Source organism: Anabrus simplex, chromosome 5 (genome assembly GCF_040414725.1).
Source record: "Anabrus simplex isolate iqAnaSimp1 chromosome 5, ASM4041472v1, whole genome shotgun sequence".
Lineage (NCBI taxonomy): Eukaryota > Metazoa > Arthropoda > Insecta > Orthoptera > Tettigoniidae > Anabrus > Anabrus simplex.
This window is the reverse complement of record NC_090269.1, coordinates 96,533,334-96,557,150: the sequence shown is the minus strand read 5'-3', so window position 1 is coordinate 96,557,150 and position 23,817 is coordinate 96,533,334. Positions and strand designations below refer to the sequence as shown.

At 37.8% G+C, this 23,817-nt stretch overlaps 1 protein-coding gene across 2 annotated transcripts in view; it reads right to left on the bottom strand.

The window, feature by feature from the left end:
- Positions 1-23,817, bottom strand: part of LOC136873791 (U3 small nucleolar RNA-associated protein 6 homolog) — a 228,371-nt gene that overhangs the window by 80,292 nt on the left and 124,262 nt on the right. For both annotated transcript variants that reach the window (XM_067147025.2, XM_067147024.2), the window contains exons 9-10: positions 10,963-11,305; positions 4,014-4,184 (exon numbers count right to left, since the gene is read on the bottom strand). In XM_067147025.2, the coding sequence (XP_067003126.1) occupies positions 4,014-4,184; positions 10,963-11,305 (514 nt within the window). The remainder of the gene's footprint in view (positions 1-4,013; positions 4,185-10,962; positions 11,306-23,817) is intronic.

The following is a 23,817-nucleotide window of genomic DNA, read 5'->3' as shown; positions in this document are numbered from 1 at the left end:
ATATTATACGAATCACTGACATCGTCATTTTTAATGATTGCTGAAAGGTTTTCGCAGCCCTCTGTACAACCGCCAGGTCATCTTCTGCCACCTCACCATGCTCTATACTCTGCGTTAGCCCATTGCATTTTTTAAAATGAAATACGACGTACATTGCTGTATGCTGTGTCTACACAACCCAATTTGTCACCAATAAGCTCTGCTTGTTCCTTAACGACCTCAATGGTTGTAGATCGCTTTTTTGCGTTGAATTGGGATATCCAAATAACCAAAACTTGTTCTAGTTTCTCACATTTAGCAGGTTTTCAGTTTCTGGCTGACAGATGTTTCATCCATCCACTTACTTTTTTAATTAGAATGTCTCGAAATACTTCATCTCCTTATGATTTCACCACACAACAATGAAAAATGGCTTGCAGTGTTCTGTTGACTAGCAGGATACTTTTCTTTATAAGCTCACACCTCTTGTTTCTCTCATACACTTAATGTTATTTGTTTATTCATTATAGAGACTTGCGCGCACAGGGCAGATAATAGAGACAGGACTGAAGTTCGCAAAAGGTGAAGGTGAGCTTATGCTATGCTTTTTAGTGTTTAAAGTCAAACTATTTTGTCCAGGGTTCCAAAGCTATTCTCAGAAACAGTTCACAGTGATAATTTGTAAGGAAATTTCCATTGTACCTCATGATCATTCTTCCTGCGCAGGTCCAGTAAATCCCCTGCGCTCCACCACTCGAGATAATGACTACTGATGAGAGTCTGTAGCAAACAGCCTATTCCCATTCCTAACGGATTAGGTTAGAGTCATGTTTCCATTTGAAGATAAAGTGTTTGGGTTCCTGCCAATAATTTTAAATCAACATATGGCAGTATATCGAGTACACATTTAAAACTGTACAACACGTCTGTACCTGTACTAGCAATGGCGGATGGCGGTACATGGGGGTGGTATTATATCGCCATTGTTACTATGCCACTTTCATCAGCAATATCTGTTTGTTGCTAGTCACAGGCAAGACCGAGGGTGGTGGCCAGCGGTATATCGGGTGGCAACAACAGGGAGTTGACTGTACTCCATCGACTGAAAACAGAGTTATGTTTCAGTTAGAAGAAAGTGGGGTGAGCACAGGAAAGGGGAAGAGAGAAAAAGAAAAATAATACAGGGGGTAAAAGACTAGAAACACAGAACACAAAAAGATAAAAGGAACCCCCACGGGTCAGTATAAGAAATGGAAAGGAACAAAAAGTTGTTTGTCTCTTTCTGTTACTTATATCTTCCTATTTAGAAGCCTTCTAGAGCAAACCCTTACAGCAGGCAAATTCAGCCCTTCAACCCACAGTGGTTCTTTTACCCTTATCACCACCATCACCATCATCACCATCAATAATAATAAATATTGATTTATATATTTTGGTTCTCATTACAGTAGAAGTCCGCTATAATGAGAACCCCATTATAACATCAGATATTTTCTGTCCCTTCAAAATTCCTATATTAAATTGTGCATTATCCTTCGGTTACAGCGAGAGCCTCAACAATGACAAATCCATTATTACGAGCGATTAAGCGTGCACGATTTTTTCCGGTACTAATATTTATGCACCCAGCTGCTATATTGCATGTGGTCAATCATCTTCGGTATAGTTTCCTCACTATGCCCACTAGCAAGCTCTCTCGTTGGCATTCGAAGGCGATGTCGGAGTCTATTGGTAATACCCGTCGACTGCTGTTCCGTAAAGAAAAGTGAAAATGAAAGAGGACATGTTTTCGTAATATAAGTGCGTGAATAACGTGTCCGACAGCAGTTGTTGGCTCATTAAAAATAAAGGCTGAAGAAAACGATCGCTTAATTTGAATGCTAAATACTGCAGTTAAGTAAGAATGGGATACACCTCAAGATATAGCGGAGTGCATCATTGATTTCACAGAGGTTAGTTTATATTTTCTCGCGTCGGGTTAAATTTTGGAAAGGTTGTTTATGACTCCTAGAATATACAGTAATACGGCGAGAATAATTTCATCAAGTGAAAGTTCAAGTTGTTTGAAGAAGAATACATACGGTTGCCGCAGAGGCCTCTGGAATGACAGTACAATATTTTCAGACTGAAACCGAACATAAACTTTCACGTAGTATCGGATTCGGATTTTGAAAAATAACAAACAAGCCGTAGTGTGGATATCATCCTCGAAAACACAAGTTTTGAGCAAAATGATTGCCATTTCATACCAATTTTAATGTGTACAGGTTCCTCCCCCACTTTTATTATGAAAAATCAGATATAACGACAATCCACTACAAGTATTTTTTTTTTGCTATTATGAATTCTCCCCATAACGGACTTCTACTGTACTTTACATATTCTCCTTTAAACTATCATCATAAATTTTTGCTCGTATTAGAAAATATCACACATTTATCTCCTTACCATATATTTTAGACTAGCTGATGTACCTGTGCTTCGCTACGGAGTTCTACATTGTATGCAGAATTCTAGGTTAGGTAGTGTACACATTGTGAGCAAGTCTGTATTAAATTGCATAGCTCTTAACGTTACTCTAGAAATGCGATGGGGAAATCACCAAATGTCTTTTCTCATGTGAAGAGTGGGTTAGGGAATTTTCATTGTAATGGTAGGCCCGCTTGCCTACCGTCAGTCACATCAGGTTGGAGAATTTCATAATGGCAGACACTCACTCTCCACCTGCCTATTTACATCCTCAGAAAGACTGTCTTAGTGGTTATCCCAACTGAAATTAACATAGGTCATTACAATGACGTCAGTAGGAATGGCGCGAGTAAAAGCAATGCTTTCGTATGAAATACTCGATCAAATGAAAAACCACACATTTTCTTTTAACGAACAGTACTACGCTGCCGATCTAACAGTCCAAAGTTCCAGAGCTGGAATGACCAGACCGCAAACAGCCGTGAACACTCTTCATCCTTTCTTGGGAGGGGGAGGTGGTCCGAATGGTGGAAAGTCCCAGGGCATACACTATGCCCTTTTACTAATCTGTTTCCTAGGAGTACCCGATGAGTCGGAAAATCTCAATTCACTACACTGGCGGCGGAAAAATCTATCTCACTTGGAGGCAAATTCTTCCTCCAAGCCAGAGAAGAAAGCCCCTCTTCACTGCTAATTTAGAATAAAATGAATGTAGATTCAATAACAGTGAAGCAGAAGAAGCTCTTCTTAAGAAACGGCTCTTTTCAGGGTTGAATTTTGAGTTATTTACTGAATTGTGGTGGTATAATTTGGAATAGGCCTAAATTGTAATTCTAGACCAGGTCATACTACTTCTACTGAGCCTCTGCCTTAAATGTGCAGACTGCTTATTCAAAACAGCGTGTAAGAGTAGGGATCGAATAGCTGGTATAACTATGAACCAGTGTGTTACGTACCAGGGTGAATAAAATTGTTTATAATTTAGACTGTAGTTTCTTATTCCCCAACTCTATATACCAATTTTCATTAAATTTTGTTCACCCATTTTCTCGTGACTCGGCGTTGATTTGGACTTACAAAAAGAATACAAATTCATTAATATCTGTGTAGCCTGTACGGAACAATGTTTGATATAAATGATCAGAAATTTAATTCTATATAACTTTAGTTATGCAGTATTTATCGATAGGACCACTAATATTATCAATATTTGAGAATTAAATTTTAGGCCTTCCCCTAAACTATCATTTCACTCAACGTGAATAAAATGATTTGTAGCCTAGATTGTAGTGGCTCATCCTCCGACTTCACATACCGATTTTCATTCAATTCTCTTCAGCCGTTTTCTCGTGATACGTGTACATACATACATACATACATACATTCATTACGGAAAAGTAAAAAATGCATTTCCTTGTTACTGTGGACATGACCGATACAGAAATACATTCTTTTTAAATTCTGAGCAATGTACAGACAAAACTCTTATTTTATATATATAGATGAAACGGATGAAAAAGGGGACAATAATTCAAGTAAATACATTTCTGTAATAAGCAAGTTACCTGTGTTATTCTTCCCAAATTGCTCACAAGCCACCTCATAGCATTTGCGAATCTGTTTCACATTGATATCAGGCTGCATGCATTCGAGAGCAGCCATTTTGTTGTGAAGTTCTAGACAGTACGGTGGCTGAATGCTTAGAGTCTCATACACCTTGCGAGCAGCAACGATTCCTGCAGAAAAATAAACAAGATACATTACTGTAAATAACAGTGCTGCTTGAAGCTGTTTATGACTCCTAGAATGTACAGTAATATGATGAGAATAATTTCATCAAGTGAACCCAAGCCGACCAACTGAAGTGACAGTCTAATAAAATAATATATTTGCACTTATAAGAGGTCCCCACAAATGAGTTTCACCATGTGCACTTTTCACAGATATGATCACTTTTTATATAGGTGGGTTGTGCAAGTTTTTTTCTTTAACATCACAGTGAAATGGGAACATCTGAGTGCAGCTTTACCCAGCTGACAGAGGTGATTTAGATGTGAGCACTAAGAAAATGCAGCGATCTCTTAAAAAAAAAAAAGTTACAACAGTTTAGCTCAGATTATTTTTAAATGTTTAGAGTAGAAACTCAAAAGAATGTAGTTTACATTCACTAACTTTATATTTACCTTATAGTGTAATAAGAGAGAAGAGACCCTTCACATTTTGTACGGAATGAAAGTGACGTTCTTGTATTTGCATGGGTTGTTTCACAATGCAATGAAAACTGGGCTAATTGTTGCCTCCGGAACTTTGAGCAGAAGAACCGAGAACAATAGTTCAAAGATTTATATAGCACAAATCCCAGGTTAATGGGACGATTAGTTCATGTGAAAGAGGGCATATACTTTGGTATGTTTTGTCGTCCATTACTTGGCCGTGCAAATCATGCCCTCCCATTCCTTATGTTATCTGTCCACTTGCTTTGCTCAGTTCAGTCTGGTGTAGTGCTGGTTATCTGATTTATTACAACTTAATTACTTCTCTTTCATTCAAACTGCACCATGCCATGCTTCTACGCCACGCAATATCGTATTTCAAACTGGCAGCGAGTAAAGTCATTACAAGTCATAAGAGGTTCCAAGGCATTGAATTATAGGAGTTCTCACCAGATGATGTCAATATTCATATCAGTGAAGAGATGGTGATTTTAGACTATCAATCTACATAAGGAAACATCCTGTAATGAAACATACATCTGCTAGAATGCAGTAGAAATTTAAGCCTATATGCTTTCAAGAGGGAAGAGGTCAGACTATCTCAGACACTTTAGAAAGAGAGAGAAAAAAACTCTGATTTGGGCTGATTCATACATACAAGGAAGACAGGGATATAGCATTTCCATCTCGACAACTTTAAAACATTACAAGCTAGAATAAAATTAATTTATAATAATGCTATTTGCTTTACGTCCCACTAACTACTCTTTTATGGTTTTTGGAGACGCCGAGGTGCCTAAATTTAGTCCCGCAGGAGTTCTTTCACGTACCAGTAAATCTACCGACACGAGGCTGACGTATTTGAGCACCTGAGCCAGGATCGAACCTGCCAAGTTGGGGTCAGAAGGCCAGCGCCTCAACCGTCTGAGCCACTCAGCCCGGCTAAAATTAATTTAGGCCCACAGGAGTCTATACCATGTATGGAGGTTGGCAGCATGTAAAGAAAAAGAAGTCTATAAAACATATGGGGGTCAGTGTCAAGGGGTTAAATAACACGCTGATCATCATCATACCACATCTGATGTCTGCACACTACTAATGCAAAAATGCCAAAGAAAGAGCTCTTATCACTTTCCAACCTTTCCCCCAAATTCCTAACATCACTTGCATCATATGTGCAAATTAATCTCTTTCACAAACATAAGAATTTTCTCATGAAACACACAACACTTGAATGAGAAAGCCATGAACACAACAGTGTGTTGGTGTTTCCACCCAAGAAACAGAAGATACATGCATTTATTCAACCACTGTCTAAACATATACAAAGAATTTTTTTCTTTTAATTCATAGCACTTCCTCCCTGAAGGGTCTACCAATCGACCACTGCTTGGCCCAAAGGCCTTGCAAATTACGAGGTAACGCATGCTCAGAGCAAAAAAATCCTCTAGGCTGATATTCTTGGCTGCTATCTCACCGTCAAGATACGATCTTCAATTGTTCTCATGTAAGTTGAACGAACCCTCAGACCCAAGTAAAAATCCCTGACCTGGCTGGGAATCAAACCCAGTGCCTCCGGGTAGGAGGCACGCTCACACCCATACACAGCAACGTTGGCAGATACAAAGAAACCAACCATCTGTAAATGTGGCCAACAGACTGCAACACCAAAGCAATCATACAACCCTCATACCTAACCCATTTCTTCCCAACATTGCTTCAAAGCAACAACTACTTTACTCCCTACCCAATCACAAAAAAAAAAAAAGACCTAAAGAATATATTGTCATATTCATCATATACATACTACGGAATGTCCCTTACCTCTGTATTTGCATGGTCACATTTCACAATTTACCCAATGTGTCCATTTTCAATGTGTTTCGGCAGTGCATATTAATGTATATATTCAAAGTATAACATTATTCCTGGCATTTATTGAACTGTATAACTTTATATTTGATACAAAACTGCTTTCATTTAATATTATTACACCTCCAGCATTACATTATACAATATCAATGTTGCGTGTATGCAATGTTGGGAGTTGCCCAGCATGAATGCAAGAATATTGACAAAAATGGGGTTCAACAAAGCAGGAAAGTCATTGCCATATTAAAACAGTCTGCCACAAATTCTAACAGTGGAAAGTTACATGTTAGAGAATCTAGAATGAAACAGCTGATGTTTAACTGAAGTTGTGATACATTTGTTTCCGTCTATGTAGATATGTATATGAGAATTCCGAGTGAACATACGGTACGAGGGTAATTTTTTTTTTAACCTCCGATCGCACTGCTACGTGACCAGACAAGCGGAAGGGGGTGGGTCTGCACATTGTATTACTGCACAGTTGCCCAACTAACGTATCCCACTGCCGAGTTCAACACATCAGTTGCTGAGCCGTAGGCACTAAAACATGGCCAGCATTGTTGTATCTCCTGCCAAGTGCAAGTTGCACAGTCATTCTACTTCTACAGGCAGAAGGGAGAAACAGAGCAGAAATTTGTCACAGAATGAGTCACGTTTATGGTGCAAACTTAATGAGTGATGGTGTTGTGCACGAATAGTGTAGGAAATTTAAAGAAGGCCAAAATGATGTTCACGATTAAGGTGGACAAGGACACATGTCTGTCGCTAGTGAAGACCTTGCCCAGCAAGTTGATCAAGTGGTTCAAAAGACGAGATGGTTCACCATTAGTGAATTGTCTGTGGAATTTCCAGACATTTCAATGTCAGCTCTGTACATAGTCGTAACGGAACACCTAGACTACCAAAAACTTTGTGCACAATGCGTTCCCGAACAGCTGTCCGGGAAGCACAAAGCAAGGTGCATGGCAGAATTCTTAATCTTTCTCACACATTACACTGATGTGGGGTAAGGGCTTTTGAAATCAATTGTGACAAGGGATAAGACGTGTGTTTTAAAAAAAATGACAATCCACAATCAGAAGGACAATCCAAACAATGGATGCGCATACGCTCCCTGCAGAAAAAAAGTTCTAACAAAGGTTCAGCAACAGGAAGACCATGACTAAAGTTCTCTGGGATCAGAAAGGTGTGTTCCTCGTATAGTTTATAGAGCCAGGGACTACTATCAGTGCATGTGAGTCTCGTCAGACATTACGTCGCTTGCAGAGAACAATCAGAACAAAACAAGCCAGGCTGTCTTCTGGAATTATTTAGATTCATGACAATACAAGACCCCACACAGCTCAATTTCATTGGGAAGAGCTCGATCAACCGGCGGACAGCCTAGGCTTAGTGCCAAGTGACTTTCACGTTTTTTTTTTTGACAGCTGACGAAAGCTCTGGGAGGATGACGCTTCCACACCAAGGAAGAAATTCAACATGCCGCGCTAGCTTATCTCAACATGCTGGTGGCAACCTTCTATGAAGAGGATATTGCAAAACTTGGCCCACCACTGGTATGACATTCTCATTCTTCACTGTGACTATGTGGAAAAGTAACTTTTGATTGTACTTGACTCCTGGTAATAAACAATTTTGTGATCCACACTTGTCTTTATTTTATGCCCCGTCGGAGGTTGAAGAAACAGTCCTCGTATTTTTGACCTTCTGTGGAGTCTCATACGGAAGTCAGGGTGACCAACATCCCATATTTTCATTGTGCCGCCAATTTTTTTGGCGAATCGCTAAATGTCCCATTTTTCCGTATTTGACAATAAACTGATCTCTTTTTTTCTTTGCTTCATTTTGTGTTTTATTTGTTCTTGTGTCATTTTGGTCTTATTCGCTTTTTATACTTTCTTACTAAAAAAAAAAGGATTAGACGGGACTCGGGACGGGAAACAAAATAAATTATCTCTGGTTTCCACTAGCTCACATTTCAAGTAGCTGTTGCCAGTGAACGGCTTTAACACTTGGTGTGGCGAGCTTGCTCCCTGAGCTCAATTGTCATTTGTTTGCTTTGTTCGAGATACACGTGCGTATTAATATGGGGAAAAGAAGGTGCACTTTCTCCAAAATCGTGAAAGAAGTGTTTCCTTTCTTGAACGAAAAGACATCTACGAAGGTGGAATGTACTTTATGTCATTCAGTTTTTATCCACTGAACATGGAGGATGTGCTGACATAACACAGCTCATTAACTCTTTACTGTCTTAGTAAGACTGCCTTGCTTTTACACAGTGTTCTAAAAACTCATGCACATAAACAAGAAATACATAGGTAGAAAATTTATTTTCTTAAAAATTATAAAACGCATTCGAAAAAATGAATTTGAAAAAGTCAGGAATATATATTCTGAAACCTGCTTGCCTAGTAAATTGTAGTTTATTGGGGATACACACAGAATCTACAAATTTCGTGCAATTTATGGTAGTGTGAAGTCCCGTCACCACCAACTGCTGCCAGTAAAACAATATCAAGAATACCACTGCTGTCTTCGTCACAAGCAATATTTTCATCATCCTTAGGGTTCACCTGAACTCACACTAAATAAATCATTATCATGGTACAATTTTCTTTCAATATCATCATTTAACAACATGAAACAATGCGTGATGAGGAAGCCAAATGGCAGCTAGCGTCATTTTTTTGTCTCTAGATCAGCCTTGCAAGGAGGATAAATACTTAAAGCAGCACCATTGCTAAGAGAATATCTTCAGATTCCAATAATGTGCAACAGATGGCGTTTGCATTTATTTTCAGCTACAATCAAAGCAATTAAGGCAAAACTGCACAAACCCGAATACGTATTCTGGCTGCCACCATACAGCAGTAATGGGGAACCCGAGTATGTTCTTGGGCAGACAGCAAGGGAGTTAAGAAGAAACACATGAAGGGAGTTTCCGCAAGAACTTCCAGTGATACAAATTCTTATAATTTTGTTAATTACCACCTATTCAATACAATACAATTGAATAGGTGGTAATTAACAAAATTATAAGAATTTGTATCACAAGTAGATCTTCAATACGGACAAAGAAAATGAAATTTATAACCTGCAAAGAACTTCCAGTAGCGTAACTTCCTTTGTAAGTACGAAGGGACGGAAGATAAACATATTGCAGCTGAAGAAGGGCTGTTTGCATTTCATACTGCAAAATATAACCATTCTTTTAATTAACGGACTGCATAGTTATCAGAAAACTATTTGAGAAGAAATTCACATGTTCCAGTACAAAGCGAGAGTCTATTTTAGTGAACATTTTATTGCCATATGCAATGTATGAAGTGCAATCAGAACTTGAAGATGCTAAGTGTATGTCTGCGATGGTTGATGTATCAAACCACAAAAGCTCAAAATTAGTGCTGATTCTAGTTAGCTATTTCCTTCCTACCAAAGGTGTTCAGTGCAAAGTAATCTGTTTTCATGATTTTAATGGGGAAACAGTGGAATTATTAGCTAGTTATGTTGTGGACATCTTAAAAACTTTCATTTATTTCACAAAATGGTGTATTATTTTATTAACTCGAAACTTTGAAAGCATATACATGCTAGGGGACACTAATGAATAACATGATACATCACAGGCGGAGGCCGCAGGAAACTACTAGTATGATATATTTGTAATGTGACATGTGACTGCGAAGTAACAACAGTTATTGGAAGCATTATTCAGTCAGTATGATTTGAGCTTTGCTTAGGAGGATGTGATCTGGAATCTTTTCAGTTTAAAGAGCTAAGAAATAATAAAGTGCCAATTAGGTTAAAAGAGTCATTTAAATTATTTTTAAAAATGGAACGGACTAGCTCAAAAGGGAATTCGTACCTCTTTCAGCTTTATGAAGACCTATAACCAATCTCGCATTTTTGGTTTACAGTTAAAACAAATTACCAAGAACAATTTTCCCTAGGGCCCGTTGTATCTTTCCACGCAACAGGCTTTATTGCTTGTGAAACAAAGTGTACAGAGTACACGACGCTTTGGCTTAAAATTCTTACAGATAAATGTGTCAGAAATTATGAGGTGAAATAATATTAGCAACAGTATGAATAATTATGAATACCTTACTTTAAACAAAGGTAAACAGACTTTAGTATGCAAGACATCAGTTCTTTGCTTAATTTATTAGGGGGCTCATGCATCCACAGTTAAGAACTATACATTAATAACTGAGGATAATAATCACACAGAGTCCAGACAACATTTGGCTTCTTGGACTTCACCATTTACCATATTCGATAAGTCAACTTGCTTATCTGCTCCATATGCCACAAATAAAAATAGTTAAAAGATGGTGACAAAAACTGAATGGCCTTAAGTAAGTATGCTTACAAGACTTTAAAAGATGGAAACATGTGTAAAGCTCCAGAATAAAGTGACAGTACAAACCTTTCATTATAACAAGCCATTCTAAGAACATGGGCTTGAGAGGTGCAGACACAGCAGGCCCTTGCTGCAGACCATCCCTGAAGACTTGCTCCACCTTGTGGCTAGACTTCGTCTGGCAATAAAGTAGTAACATCTTCCACAAGGGAAGAGTGGCAGCATTCTCGCTGCCAAGCCGAGCTATGGCAGCTTGAAACACGTCGATCCCTGCACGTTCTTCGTTCTTGGACAGATGAAAACGAAGTCGCACCTGCCACAGCTCCACGCTGCTAGGTATGCGCTCGGTAGCAACCCGGAGAACAGCACCCAACTTCTTATACTTCTTAGACTTCTCAAGTATATCAACCTATGGAGAGAAATTTGCTGTCATAATTAAGAGCCCAAGACTTAAGCTCATGTCAACACTGGTACATTTATGCCGCTCTTTTTCTAAAACTTCTGCACAGACAACTTTTACATTGGCTGGCATGTTTCTGATATTTCCTGTAAGTTCACTGTAACACAGTTAAGATATCTACAGGAAGTTAGGAACACCAAAAAACAAATAATAGGACAAACACAAGGACTGGTCAGTGTGGGAAGAGGGTGAAAATATTAACTTACGCATACTTGTTTTAATATTGTATGTACTCTTTGTTATATACTGTTTTCTTTAAAGGAGCAGTCCAGTTTAAAATCAATTGTCAGTATGATTGCCAAAAATAGTGAATACGTGTCTAGCACTAGACTGTATTATTTATTTTTTGCTAGTTGCTTTACGTCGCACCGACACAGATAGGTCTTATGGTGACGATGGGACAGGAAAGGCCTAGGAATGAGAAGGAAGTGGCCATGGCCTTAATTAAGGTACAACCCCGGCATTTGCCTGGTGTGAAAATGGGAAACCAAGGAAAACCATCTTCAGGGTTGCTGACAGTGGAGTTTTGATGCCGCGATCTCCCGCATGCAAGCTTATAGTTGCGCAGCTCTAAAAATGGCATGTCTGATACTGTTAAATTGTAAATTCAATCGCTATTCAAGAATATGTCATGTGCCTTATTTAAAGAAAATGCACTATCAACATTCAATTATTGGTCATGTGAAGAATACGTTGGACTTCATAATAATTTTAACCTTGCAATATGCATCTAGGTTATATAAATGTTTTTACAAATTCTCTCCCCATCTAATTAACATATAATATTTGACCATGTTCCATTGTTAAATATTATAGCAAGTTGTGTCTACTTGGTCCTGCGCTGCCGCTTCTCCTCTTACTTGTGCATTTTTCTGCAGACACCTTACTATCTTCATGGCTGCTTGCTGAAAAACTTGAGAATGCTGTGGGAAGACAACAGAAATTTCTGCACTCCCTCAGTCTGTGTAATCACCTGTGGTATTTTGTGAAGTTGTTGCATGTGGGCATGTGCACGCACATGTGTGCAGACTTTCCAATCAAATGCCTTAAGAATAATATCAGGAGCAGTTAAAACAACACCAATCACAGCACTACAGCTATATACAAATAACCAACCAATACAAAGAAAAATATTAAAAGAAGCTGCAATAATCGTGGTTAAAACGGAAGCAACACAAAAAGCAAATTGGATACCCAGAATAAGACACAATTAACAACTAAAAAGCCAAGAAACACCTATAACCACTAGCAGAAATATTTTAAAAGCATTAAGTAGCCCATTCGAAATTGAAACCACCCCTGAACCAATAAGCCTATTGGACTACACCTCAATACAAACCAACCTATCTCCCCCAAATAATTTCAGAAAAAGATGATATCCCAGTAATGCTGAGAAGCTCAGCACTTGGTATATGAAACAAAGAATATCCTGAAGATCAGTAATTAAGAGTCTTCACAGACGCCTCACAAATAGATGACAGAGGAGCAGACGCTGGAGTTTTAAGCCAATTATTCTCGCAATATGCTCCAGTAGGCAGATATAAGTTTGATGGAGAAATAGAAGCCACCTATCTTGCCCTATAAAATATGATTTATAGGCCGATATTCATTTATAGCTATAGCTATAAATTAGCTATAGCTATAAATAACAGCTATAATAATACTTGTGCTGCAGTTGAACTTCAATCTCGAATTTATTCCAGATTCCAGCATAAATAAGTCCTACTTAACGGTGATATACTTCATAAAGTCTAACTTCATGAAGCTGAACTTATTGGAATTCATAGTCATTTAAGTGCTACTTACGTGATGAAATAAGTTGAACTTCGTCAAGTCAAGGGGACCCTTGACTTATTTCGCATCTTAACCTATAAAATGAATGACTATTTTGAGACAGGGATGGAGGAAAACATGCTCCAAAGCGATACGAAATGTTATAGACCCATTTGAATTCTACAGTGAAATGGAATTCAAAAGGAGGTTCCCCTTCCATAAAAGCACAGTTTTGGAATTCATACTCCCAAAGGCAGGACCAGTTCTGGTGAAAAGAAACCAATGAGGCTTGCCTGTTCCTCCAATATTGCAGCTTCTTGTTTACCTGCAATTTTATGCCACAGGGAGCTTTCATGTAAGTTCCATACGATGAAAAATTGCAGTTAAATTTAATATAATAGGATATTACTTGGTAAGGTTATGGTTGCTTAATATGGAAGTATCATATTTCTCGTAGCTTACATTTAATTCAGACCAATACTTAAAACGAATGTACAATAAAAGCCTATTGCTGCTCTTTGAAGGAAATACAGTATATTTTCAAAATGAAGGAATATTCACCTAATCTATGTTTATCTATGTATTATTTATAGCTAATTGTTGGGGACCTGTGCTCACTTTCACAACATACAGTATCAAGGGTGGTGGCCGAAATATCATGGATTCTTGCATGACACATGGGCCACCACAAAGATGCCAAGCACACAGCAAGAGAAAGCAGTGAACCGCTTACTTGAGGAAATAGCCACAGGTCACAATCCCAACATTCCTTGAGTGGAGTGTGTTATTGACTGCACCCAATTCAGTCTTTGCCACATGAAATTTTGGGCCCACGCAGAAACATTCCAAAGCCGAAAAGGATACTTTTCCTTGAACATACAGCTATCTTCTGAGCTATATGTTATTTGATCACCTTTAAAGCACTGACCAACAAATATTTTTTCTATTTTTTTATTATTTACGCTGTTTCTGGACCCAAAGGTGAATTTCTGGATATTGTGTCAAGCTGGGCTCGAAGTGAGCATGACAGCAGAATATTTCAGAACACGTGGCTCTATACCCGTTATATTCAAGGAGAATTCACAGGTTGTCTGCTAGGGGACTCAGGATATGCCTGCCAGAGAATTATGCTTACTTCTTAATTGAATCCTGTCACTCCAGCTGAACACAGGTAGTGTTTTAAGTTAATTACATTTTTATGCAAGGTTGGATAACATTCTATTATTTATACAAAACTATTACAATGCTTTTCATTCTATAGGTACAACAGGGCCCACAAAAGAGCAAGAAATATGGTGAAGAGACCGTTTGGGGTATGGAAGAAGCAGTTTCCTTGTCTCGCGATTGCCTTGAGAAACAAGCTGGAGAATATCCAAAATATCATTGTTGCCTGTGCAGTGCTTCACAATTTGAACTTCAAAATAAATGACGACTTACCAGAAGAGGATTCGGATGTGGCTGTTCCCCTTTACGAGCCTGTACTCATTGCACCACCTCTACAGCAACCAGGAGGTTTGGCTTTCACGAGAGAAGTGATAATTAGAGTCTTCACAAGACTTGGTGATAATGTGTAAATCAGTAAAAATTCACTACCGGTAACAAGATCAGACATCAGAAATAGACATAAATCACTCGCTATTCAACAAGCCAGAGAAAAACAAAACTCTTCCCCCTCCTCCAGAGTGTCTCAAACCAGTTCTAGTTCGTGTCACCTCCCTCGATCAACAAATAAATCAATAATATCTTACTTTGACCACGTCCAAGCTAGTATTAAATACAGCTTGGCTGCAGGAATTCTTCCTTAAATAACAAACGCATATAATTCTCACATCTCTTTATAATGCCTGCTATTCAAGTAACACATCATAACCCAATACGTTTACACATGTTAAATAACCAGTCGTAGTTCACAAGATTTTTCCCATGGGAAAATTCTACTCATATAATTTGAGAGATTTGTGCCGAAATTGTAATAAATATCTACAATATGATTTGTAACATAATAAAATAAGGTAAGACTGACTTTCATTCACACCATGTGGCTACGGCGGTTTCCAATTATACCTCATATCAGATGATTTTGTCGATTTATCTACGACATGGCATTTCCCTTAACCTCCTCCTCCATTAATATGACTGTTTCATGTCTGTGTAGATGTGTGGTGTTGGTTAATTACTGCTCCTCGTGTTATCCCCAATGCTTGTTGGTAATGGGTTAAAGAAGAAATTTATTCTATTTTAACATCTTGTCCCATCCATAACACATTTTCCAAATCTTAAAAAACATGCAGATTGTTAAATTGTTTTCACCAAATCTTCATTTACATCTGAAACAAAGGTAGAAATAGTTTCCAAGAAAGACATTCCAGGGATTATTAATGAACAAAGGAAGTGTGCATGTGAGGACTTACAGAAGGCAGAAGTATTCAGTCAGCGATATGTAGAGACTGTTGGTTACAAGGAAAATTTCCACATAGAGGAGGTGATAATAATAACAAAGTAATTGAATTTACCTATGATATGTAATGAATAGAGCCCGGATTTCAAATCAAATCAAATCAAATCAAAATCTCTTTATTTGCAAATGAGGTGTCTACCTCGGTGGCAAATGGTACACTAAAATACATTATTGTCAAGCACTAAATTTTAAATTAACAGGAGACGAAGAAAATTTTCCTAGAATACAATATTATACAATTTACGCTAATATTTTTTTCTATTAAACACACACATCATCCTTAATAAATTTATATTGTTTACAAAATTCTACTTATAATATCTTACAAACATAGTCAACTCATATACAGTACGGTATGTGAAATTACTTCTAATAATACTATACAACTGGTATAAGATACAGTATGCAATATTAAACGTCAAAATAGTCTCTATTAAATCCAAAACCTTCAAAATATGCATTATGCATGAATTTTCTCCTAAAACATGTAGGGAAAAAGAACGGTTATTTGGAATCGTTAAGCCATAAAACGAATATTTACAATGTTTGAGAACACTAACCAGCTTATTTAAAAACATGCATTTGCCCTCGAAGTCCCCACTGTACTTCACCCCTACAGGCTGTTAAATTGTAAATTGTAAATTCAATCGCTATTCAAGAATATGTTATGTGCCTTATTTAAAGAAAATGCACTATCAACATTCAATTATTGGTCATGTGAAAAATATGTTGGACTTCATAATAATTTTAACCTTGCAATATGCATCTAGGTTATATAAATGTTTTTACAAATTCTCTCCCCATCTAATTAACATATAATATTTGACCATGTTCCATTGTTAAATATTATAGCACGTTGTGTCTACTTGGTCCTGCGCTGCCGCTTCTCCTCTTACTTGTGCATTTTTCTGCAGACACCTTACTATCTTCATGGCTGCTTGCTGAAAAACTTGAGAATGCTGTGGGAAGACAACAGAAATTTCTGCATTCCCTCAGTCTGTGTAATCACCTGTGGTATTTTGTGAAGTTGTTGCATGTGGGCATGTGCACGCACATGTGCAGACTTTCCAATCAAATGCCTTAAGAATAATATCAGGAGCAGTTAAAACAACACCAATCACAGCACTACAGCTATATACAAATAACCAACCAATACAAAGAAAAATATTAAAAGAAGCTGCAATAATCGTGGTTAAAACGGAAGCAACACAAAAAGCAAATTGGATACCCAGAATAAGACACAATTAACAACTAAAAAGCCAAGAAACACCTATAACCACTAGCAGAAATATTTTAAAAGCATTAAGTAGCCCATTCGAAATTGAAACCACCCCTGAACCAATAAGCCTATTGGACTACACCTCAATACAAACCAACCTATCTCCCCCAAATAATTTCAGAAAAAGATGATATCCCAGTAATGCTGAGAAGTTCAGCACTTGGTATATGAAACAAAGAATATCCTGAAAATTAACACTGAATTTATTTACATATTTATATTTTACCCATTTTGGAATATCTGTACAGATTTTGGAAAAGGATCAAACACTACCCCTGGTAAACTGTTCCACTCCTTCACGCCCTTCCCAATGAAAGAAAATTTACCCCAATCGCTTCTGCTAAAATTCCTTCTAATTTTGTACTTGTGGTCAGTTCTACCAATATAATTATTTTCCAACCGAAGCCTCTCACGGATATCTCCCCATGCTTCTTCTCCTGTATAGGCTCTATATAATCCTTTAAGTCTAGTTTTCTCCCTTCTCTTACTTAAAGTTTCCCACCCAAGTTCCTTTAACATTTCTGATACACTACTCTTTCTCCTGAAATCCCCTGTTACAAACCTTGCTGCTTTCCTCTGCACACCATCTAGTTCTTTTATTAGGTATTCTTGGTGAGGATCCCAAACACTGTTTGCATATTCCAATAATGGACGAACCATACTTAAGTAACTTTTCTCTTTTAATTCTTTGTTGCATCCTTTAAGTAGTCTCATTAATTCCATAGTCCCCCAGTATGGCGAACATCTTTTCCCTCGATACCCTGTCGTATGCTTTCTCTAGATCTATGAAACATTAACACAACTGCCTATTCCTCTCGTAGCATTTTTCAATTACCTGGCGCATACTGAAATCTGATCCTGACAGCCTCTCTGTGGTCTGAAACCACACTGGTTTTCATCCAACTTCCTCTCTACAACTGATCGCACCCTCCCTTCCAAGATGCCAGTGAATACTCTGCCTGGTATACTAATCAATGAGATACCTCGATAGTTGTTGCAATCCTTCCTGTTCCCTTGCTTATAGATAGGTGCAATTACTGCTTTTGTCCAATCTGAAGGTACCTTACCAATACCCCATGCTAATTTTACTACTCTATGAAGCCATTCCATCCCTGCCTTCCCACTATACTTCACCATTTCAGGTCGAATTTCATCTATTCCTACTGCTTTATGACAATGGAATTTCACCCGAATTACTCAAAACACTGTTCATTTCCTTTTTCCCCTCCCTTCGTAAAATTCTTTATTACTGTCCAGAAAGGTTTCGTTGTTGCTTGACCGAGCCTTTCCAAGTCATTCCCAAAATCTTCCCACGACTTCTTTTTGGAATCAACAACTATTTGTTTTGCTCTGTTTCTTTCATCTACGTACAAATCCCTGTGTGCCTTGGCCTTTGTTTGACTATTTCTGATAAGCCTTCTTTTTACGTTTACAAGCTGCTCTCACTTCATCATTCCACCAAGATATTCGCTTTTCCCCATCCTTACACACAGTTGTTCGTAGGCATTCCCTTGCTGCTTCTACTACAGCATCCCTGTATACCACCCATTCTCTTTCTATATCCTGAACCTGCTTACTGTCTGCTGTTCGAAATTTCTCACTAATCATATCCATGTACTTCTGTCTAATTTCCTCGTCCTGGAGATTTTCTACCCTTATTCGTTTGCAGATAGATTTCACTTTCTCTACCCTACGCCCAGAGATACTTGGTTCACTACAGATCAGATAGTGGTCTGTATCATCGAAAAATCCCCAGAAAACTCCTACATTCCTAACAGATTTCCTGAATTCAAAGTCTGTTAAGATATAGTCTATTATGGATCTAGTACCCCTAGCCTCCCCTGTGTAGCGGTGAATAGCCTTATGCTTGAAGAATGTATTCGTAACTGCTAAACCCATACTAGCACAGAAGTCCAGCAAATGCTTCCCATTCCCAATAGCTTCCATATCTTCCCCACCTTTATACCAATCACCCTTTCATATCCTTCAGTTCTATTTCCAACTCTCACATTGAAATCGCCTATTAGCACTATTCTATCCTTGCTATTGACCCTGACCACGATGTCACTCAATGCTTCATAAAACTTGTCAACATTTTCATCTGCACCCTCACATGGTGAATACTCTGAGACAATTCTAGTCCTAATTCCTTCAACTGCCAAATCTACCCACATCATTCGGTCATTTACGTGCCTAACAGAAACTATGTTGCGTGCAATGGTATTCCTGATAAAGAGCCCTACCCCAGACTCTGCCCTTCCCTTTGTAACACCCGTCAAGTACAGTTTATAATCTTCTATCTCTTCCTCGTTATCTCCCCTTACCCGAATATCACTTACTCCTAGCACATCCAGATGCATCCTCTTTGCTGACTCAGCCAGTTCTACTTTCTTTCTTCCATGAGTCCCATTAATATTGATAGCGCCCCATCGAATTCCATTTCGTTCGCCAAATTTTTTCCAAGGAGTCCCTCGCCTGTCAAATGGGAGTGGGACTCAGTTACTCCCATAGGTCCGAGGCTTGCTTAAAATGTTCTAAGCTCGGTAAATTCATGAAGCAGGATGCTACCCTACTTACACATAGTCCAAGTGAGGATCTCTCTCTCCACTGGTGCTAGATAGCAAATGTGGGAGCCGAAGGTAGGAATAAAGAATATGTAGAGGAGAGATCGCAACAGATAACAAAGACATTTATATAAAATTACAATATGGAGATAAAGTTGGAATTCACAAAGACAAATTTGGGCTAATATTTGTTTAGACCCTATAGGAAGAGGAGTTAGGGATTGGAATAGTTTACAAAAGGAGATGTTCAATACATTTCCAAAATTATTTGCAATTATTTACAAAAAGGCTTGGTAAACAACAGATAGAGAATCTGCCACCTGGTGACTCCCCTAAATGCACATCAGTGCTTATTGATTGACTGACTGATTGACTGACTGAAAGCTTAATATTCATGTTTGAGCGAGGGCTTTCTGATTATTTGCTTCTTTAATAATCCAAGGGCACACTTTTCCATATTTTCTTAGAATACAGATTTATATTAATCTTTTGGAATGCTGTAAGTTAAAAAAAAAAAACAACTATTAGTCAATGGAGTGAAGGACAACTTGTATAGACATACACTGTTAAGATGTTAAACAATGGACGCTTACTGCCTCGGATTATTGCTTGTTTTACCTTAATCTAGATTAATTTGGAGATACTAACTTACATGGAAGATAGATATGGGGCAATCAATGAAAGAAAAACAAGCTATGTAAGTGTAAAGAAGTACAGAGAAAAACAGAAACAAGATAAGGAAAGTTTGAAAATACCATACATCAATACGCAGATACCGTACAGAATAAAAAAGAAAAGAAATAACTAATTGCACCATAGTGTGGTGTTAGGCTACAGAAACTTTATGGACAATTTTTCACATTATGGTGTTTTATATTTTTCTAATTCAATATCTACCAGTTTTTATTTCTTTTTTGCTACATGTAACGTCATTTCTGCAACTTCTACTTCTAATTTTGCTTTCTTTAATTTTAAAGCGAACAGCTGATCATTTTGTTCTTTCAGATTTTCACAAGTGCACTTCCTCATTATTGTGGTTGTATTATTTGTTGTTGCTGTTGTTGCTATTCTTGTGGTCGACACTGCTCGTGTGTTTGTGGTTGTTGGAGTTGATGTCAGTACTTCTGCTGAGATTCAATATGGCCTAGTACATACGGTAGATAAGCCCTCATAATGAACTGTTGTGGAGGTGCACCTCCTACTTTTTCTGAGTAAAGTACAGTAATGTGAACCAAACATAAACTAATTATCTTGTGAAAAATGTACTCTTTGTCATATAGTTAATTATTTGGCTTTAACAATAATGTACGTGTTACCTTCATGAAAATACCATAAGCGTATAAGTTGCTCTAATAATAAAATGTTTCATTTCCAATGTTGTATCTGATTGCTGCATTTCTCTTTTGCTATGTTGTATCAAGGACTCTCTTTTTGTTGACTGACGTGCTTTTATTAATAAATCCCTGTGATGGCATTTCATATTTGCCCATAGCTTCCGCAATTGTTTGGCATCTCGCTAAAATTAATTATAACTGAATTTATTTATTTATTTATTTATTTATTTATTTATTGATGTCTTTATTTGTGGCGAAGTTAGGGCACTTGGCCCTCTCTTACACTTAACCACATTATGCGGCTTAATACTGAATACAAAGTTAATATTCAAACTTAACACAGTGTATATAATATAATAATATAACTTAATATAGACTAAAACTAAAAGATTACATCCTAAGTCTAAAATTAGAAAAATAAATTCAATATTAACTACTCTAGATGGAATTCATATAATATAACAGTAATTTATGTAAACTTTTGGGAACTATTTACTCCAGACATTCACACATAACTACACGATATAGCCTACGTATTCAAGAGGAAATCTTTAGACTGTCTTTTGAAGGTAATTAATGAGGAACAATTTCTAATTTCAGGGGGTAAAGCATTCCATATTCTAGTGCCCGACACAAGGAAAGAATTACTGAAGGCAGATGTATGATGTGGAGGTATTGCAATTGTTGACCCAGATTGCGTGTCACGGTCATGAAAGGAGGATAGAAAACGGAAATTACTGGAGAGATATTCAGGTATATTTTCAGTCAAGGGTTAATACATGGTGATTTCTCTGCTGCTCTACTTTTAACCAAGAAAGTTGTGCATAAAAAGGGGATACATGCGAGGCAAAATTCAATGAAAAATAAATCTAATGCAGGAGTTTAAAGCTCTCTGCAATTTCCTATTTTTGTTCACTGGTAGCATCCAGCAACACAACATCACAATAGTTAAAAATTGGAAGTATCAATGTTTGAACCAGTTTTATTTTTAAGTTGAGAGGTAATACGGTCTGGTGAATCTTGAGGGGATGAAGTGATGAATGAACTTTCCTGCATACGTTAGTGACATGCTCATCCCACTTTAAAGTTTCATTTATAGTGACTCCAAGGCTTTTTACTGATTTACAGAATGGGATAGCAACGCCATTTAGTTGAATGACTGGAGTTTGAAGACTGTGTAAATGGGCAAGCAGTTTTCTCTGCCCTAGTATGATAGCTTGTGTTTTCCTTGGGTTGATGGAGAGAGAATTCTCAGCTGCATAACAGCTGATCTGCTCTAAGTTTCGGTTCATATTTTCAATAGCTGCATTTATGTCATTCACTTTTGTGTGGCAGTAAATTTGAAGGTCGTCGGCATAGAGATGGTAGTTGCAGTTTTTCAACTTAGAAGAGATGTCATTCAAATATAAAATAAATAACAGGGGGCCGAGTATAGAACCTTGTGGCACACCATTAACTTTGTACTTCCACTCCGTTCTCTTATCATTCATGACAACACACTGTCGTCGGTTATGGAGGTAGGAAGGTAACAATTTGAAAGCAGCGTGGCTAAGATGGAAGGAATGCAATTTTGCTATTAATATGCCCATACTGATAGTGTCAAAAGCACTGCTGAAGTCTAGCAGAATGAGTATGGTCACTTTACGTTCGTCCATAGCTTTTCTTACGTCATCCGTAATTTTTAGAAGAGCAGTAGATGTACTATGTCCTTTTTTAAATCCAGATTGCAAGTGATCAAGTAACGAATGGTGCATCAAATATTGGAGCAGTTGTTCATGCATGAGTTTTTCTAAGACTTTCGAAAGTGAAGAAAGTATACAGACAGGTCGATAGTCAGATGGAGAATTTGCTAGAGATTTTTTTGGTACTGGGAAAATTAAAGCATCCTTCCAAACAGTTGGGAAGTAGCCTTCCGAAAGACATGAGTTACATATGTGGGTTAAAATTGGCAGTACTACATCTATCAAGGTAACGACGAAGGATATCGGGATGTCGTCCACTCCGATTGCTTGCGATTTGATTGATGTTAGTTTTCTTCTTACATCGTTTTCATTTACTTTACGAAATTTGAACAAAGGCCGTTGTAGTAACGGAGTAGATTGAAGAGAATTAATTGTTGTTTGTATAATATGAGGGTGGGTATTAACTATTTCTCTAGTAAAGTGGGCATTTAATTCATCTGGATTTATGTCATGCGTATTGGAGTTTGTAGTTTGCCTCCCAATACCTACGGATCTGAGTTGTTTCCAGGTACTTTTTGTGTTGAAATTACTGGCTAATTGTTGGAAGAACGCATATTTTTTGTTTCTGATTATTTGTTTAACTTAATTTCTAAGCACACGGTACTTTTCAAAATCTTCAGTTGATAATGTCTGCTTGTAACATCTGTGTAGTGCATCTCGTTCAGCCATTGCGGACTTAAGTCATTCGATAACCAAGGAGCAGCTTTGCGAGTCACCCTAGCAGTACGTTTAGGTACGTGTTTGATATACAATCCCAACAATAATGTGTTAAACCTCTTTACTTTTTCGTCATTGTCAGTCAAGTGCAGTATTTCGTCCCACGGGCAGAGATTAGCATCTTGTATTAATTGTTGAGAATTTAACTTTTTCATGTCTCTATTCTTCTTCTTGCGTTACGGCCTCTGTAGGACCACGGACAGCTCCTTCATGGATTGCATTTTCTTCTTCTCCTCCCAGAACCTCTTCATCCTTTCTCTTCTTCTCTCCCGCTCTTCTTCCGAGATATTCAGTATCCTCTTCTCTTGTCTACTCCACTGGTGACTCTAAATCCTTTTCCTGTATCCATCCCTATCATTGATCTCTGGCATATTAGTCGGTATGTACTTGCTTTTCCAATTTTCCTTTTCTTCCACCTTGATCCCCAATTCTGACCAATCTTTCCGGAGTTCAACTACCCACTTGGTTCCTGTCTTTCCTCGTGTCCTCGCTGTTGTTTCCCATACTCTTTTCGTCATTCTATCCATATTCATCCTGATTACATGTTCCGCAAACCGTGCTCTTTTCAGTCTGATTTCTTCTGAGATTGTCCTC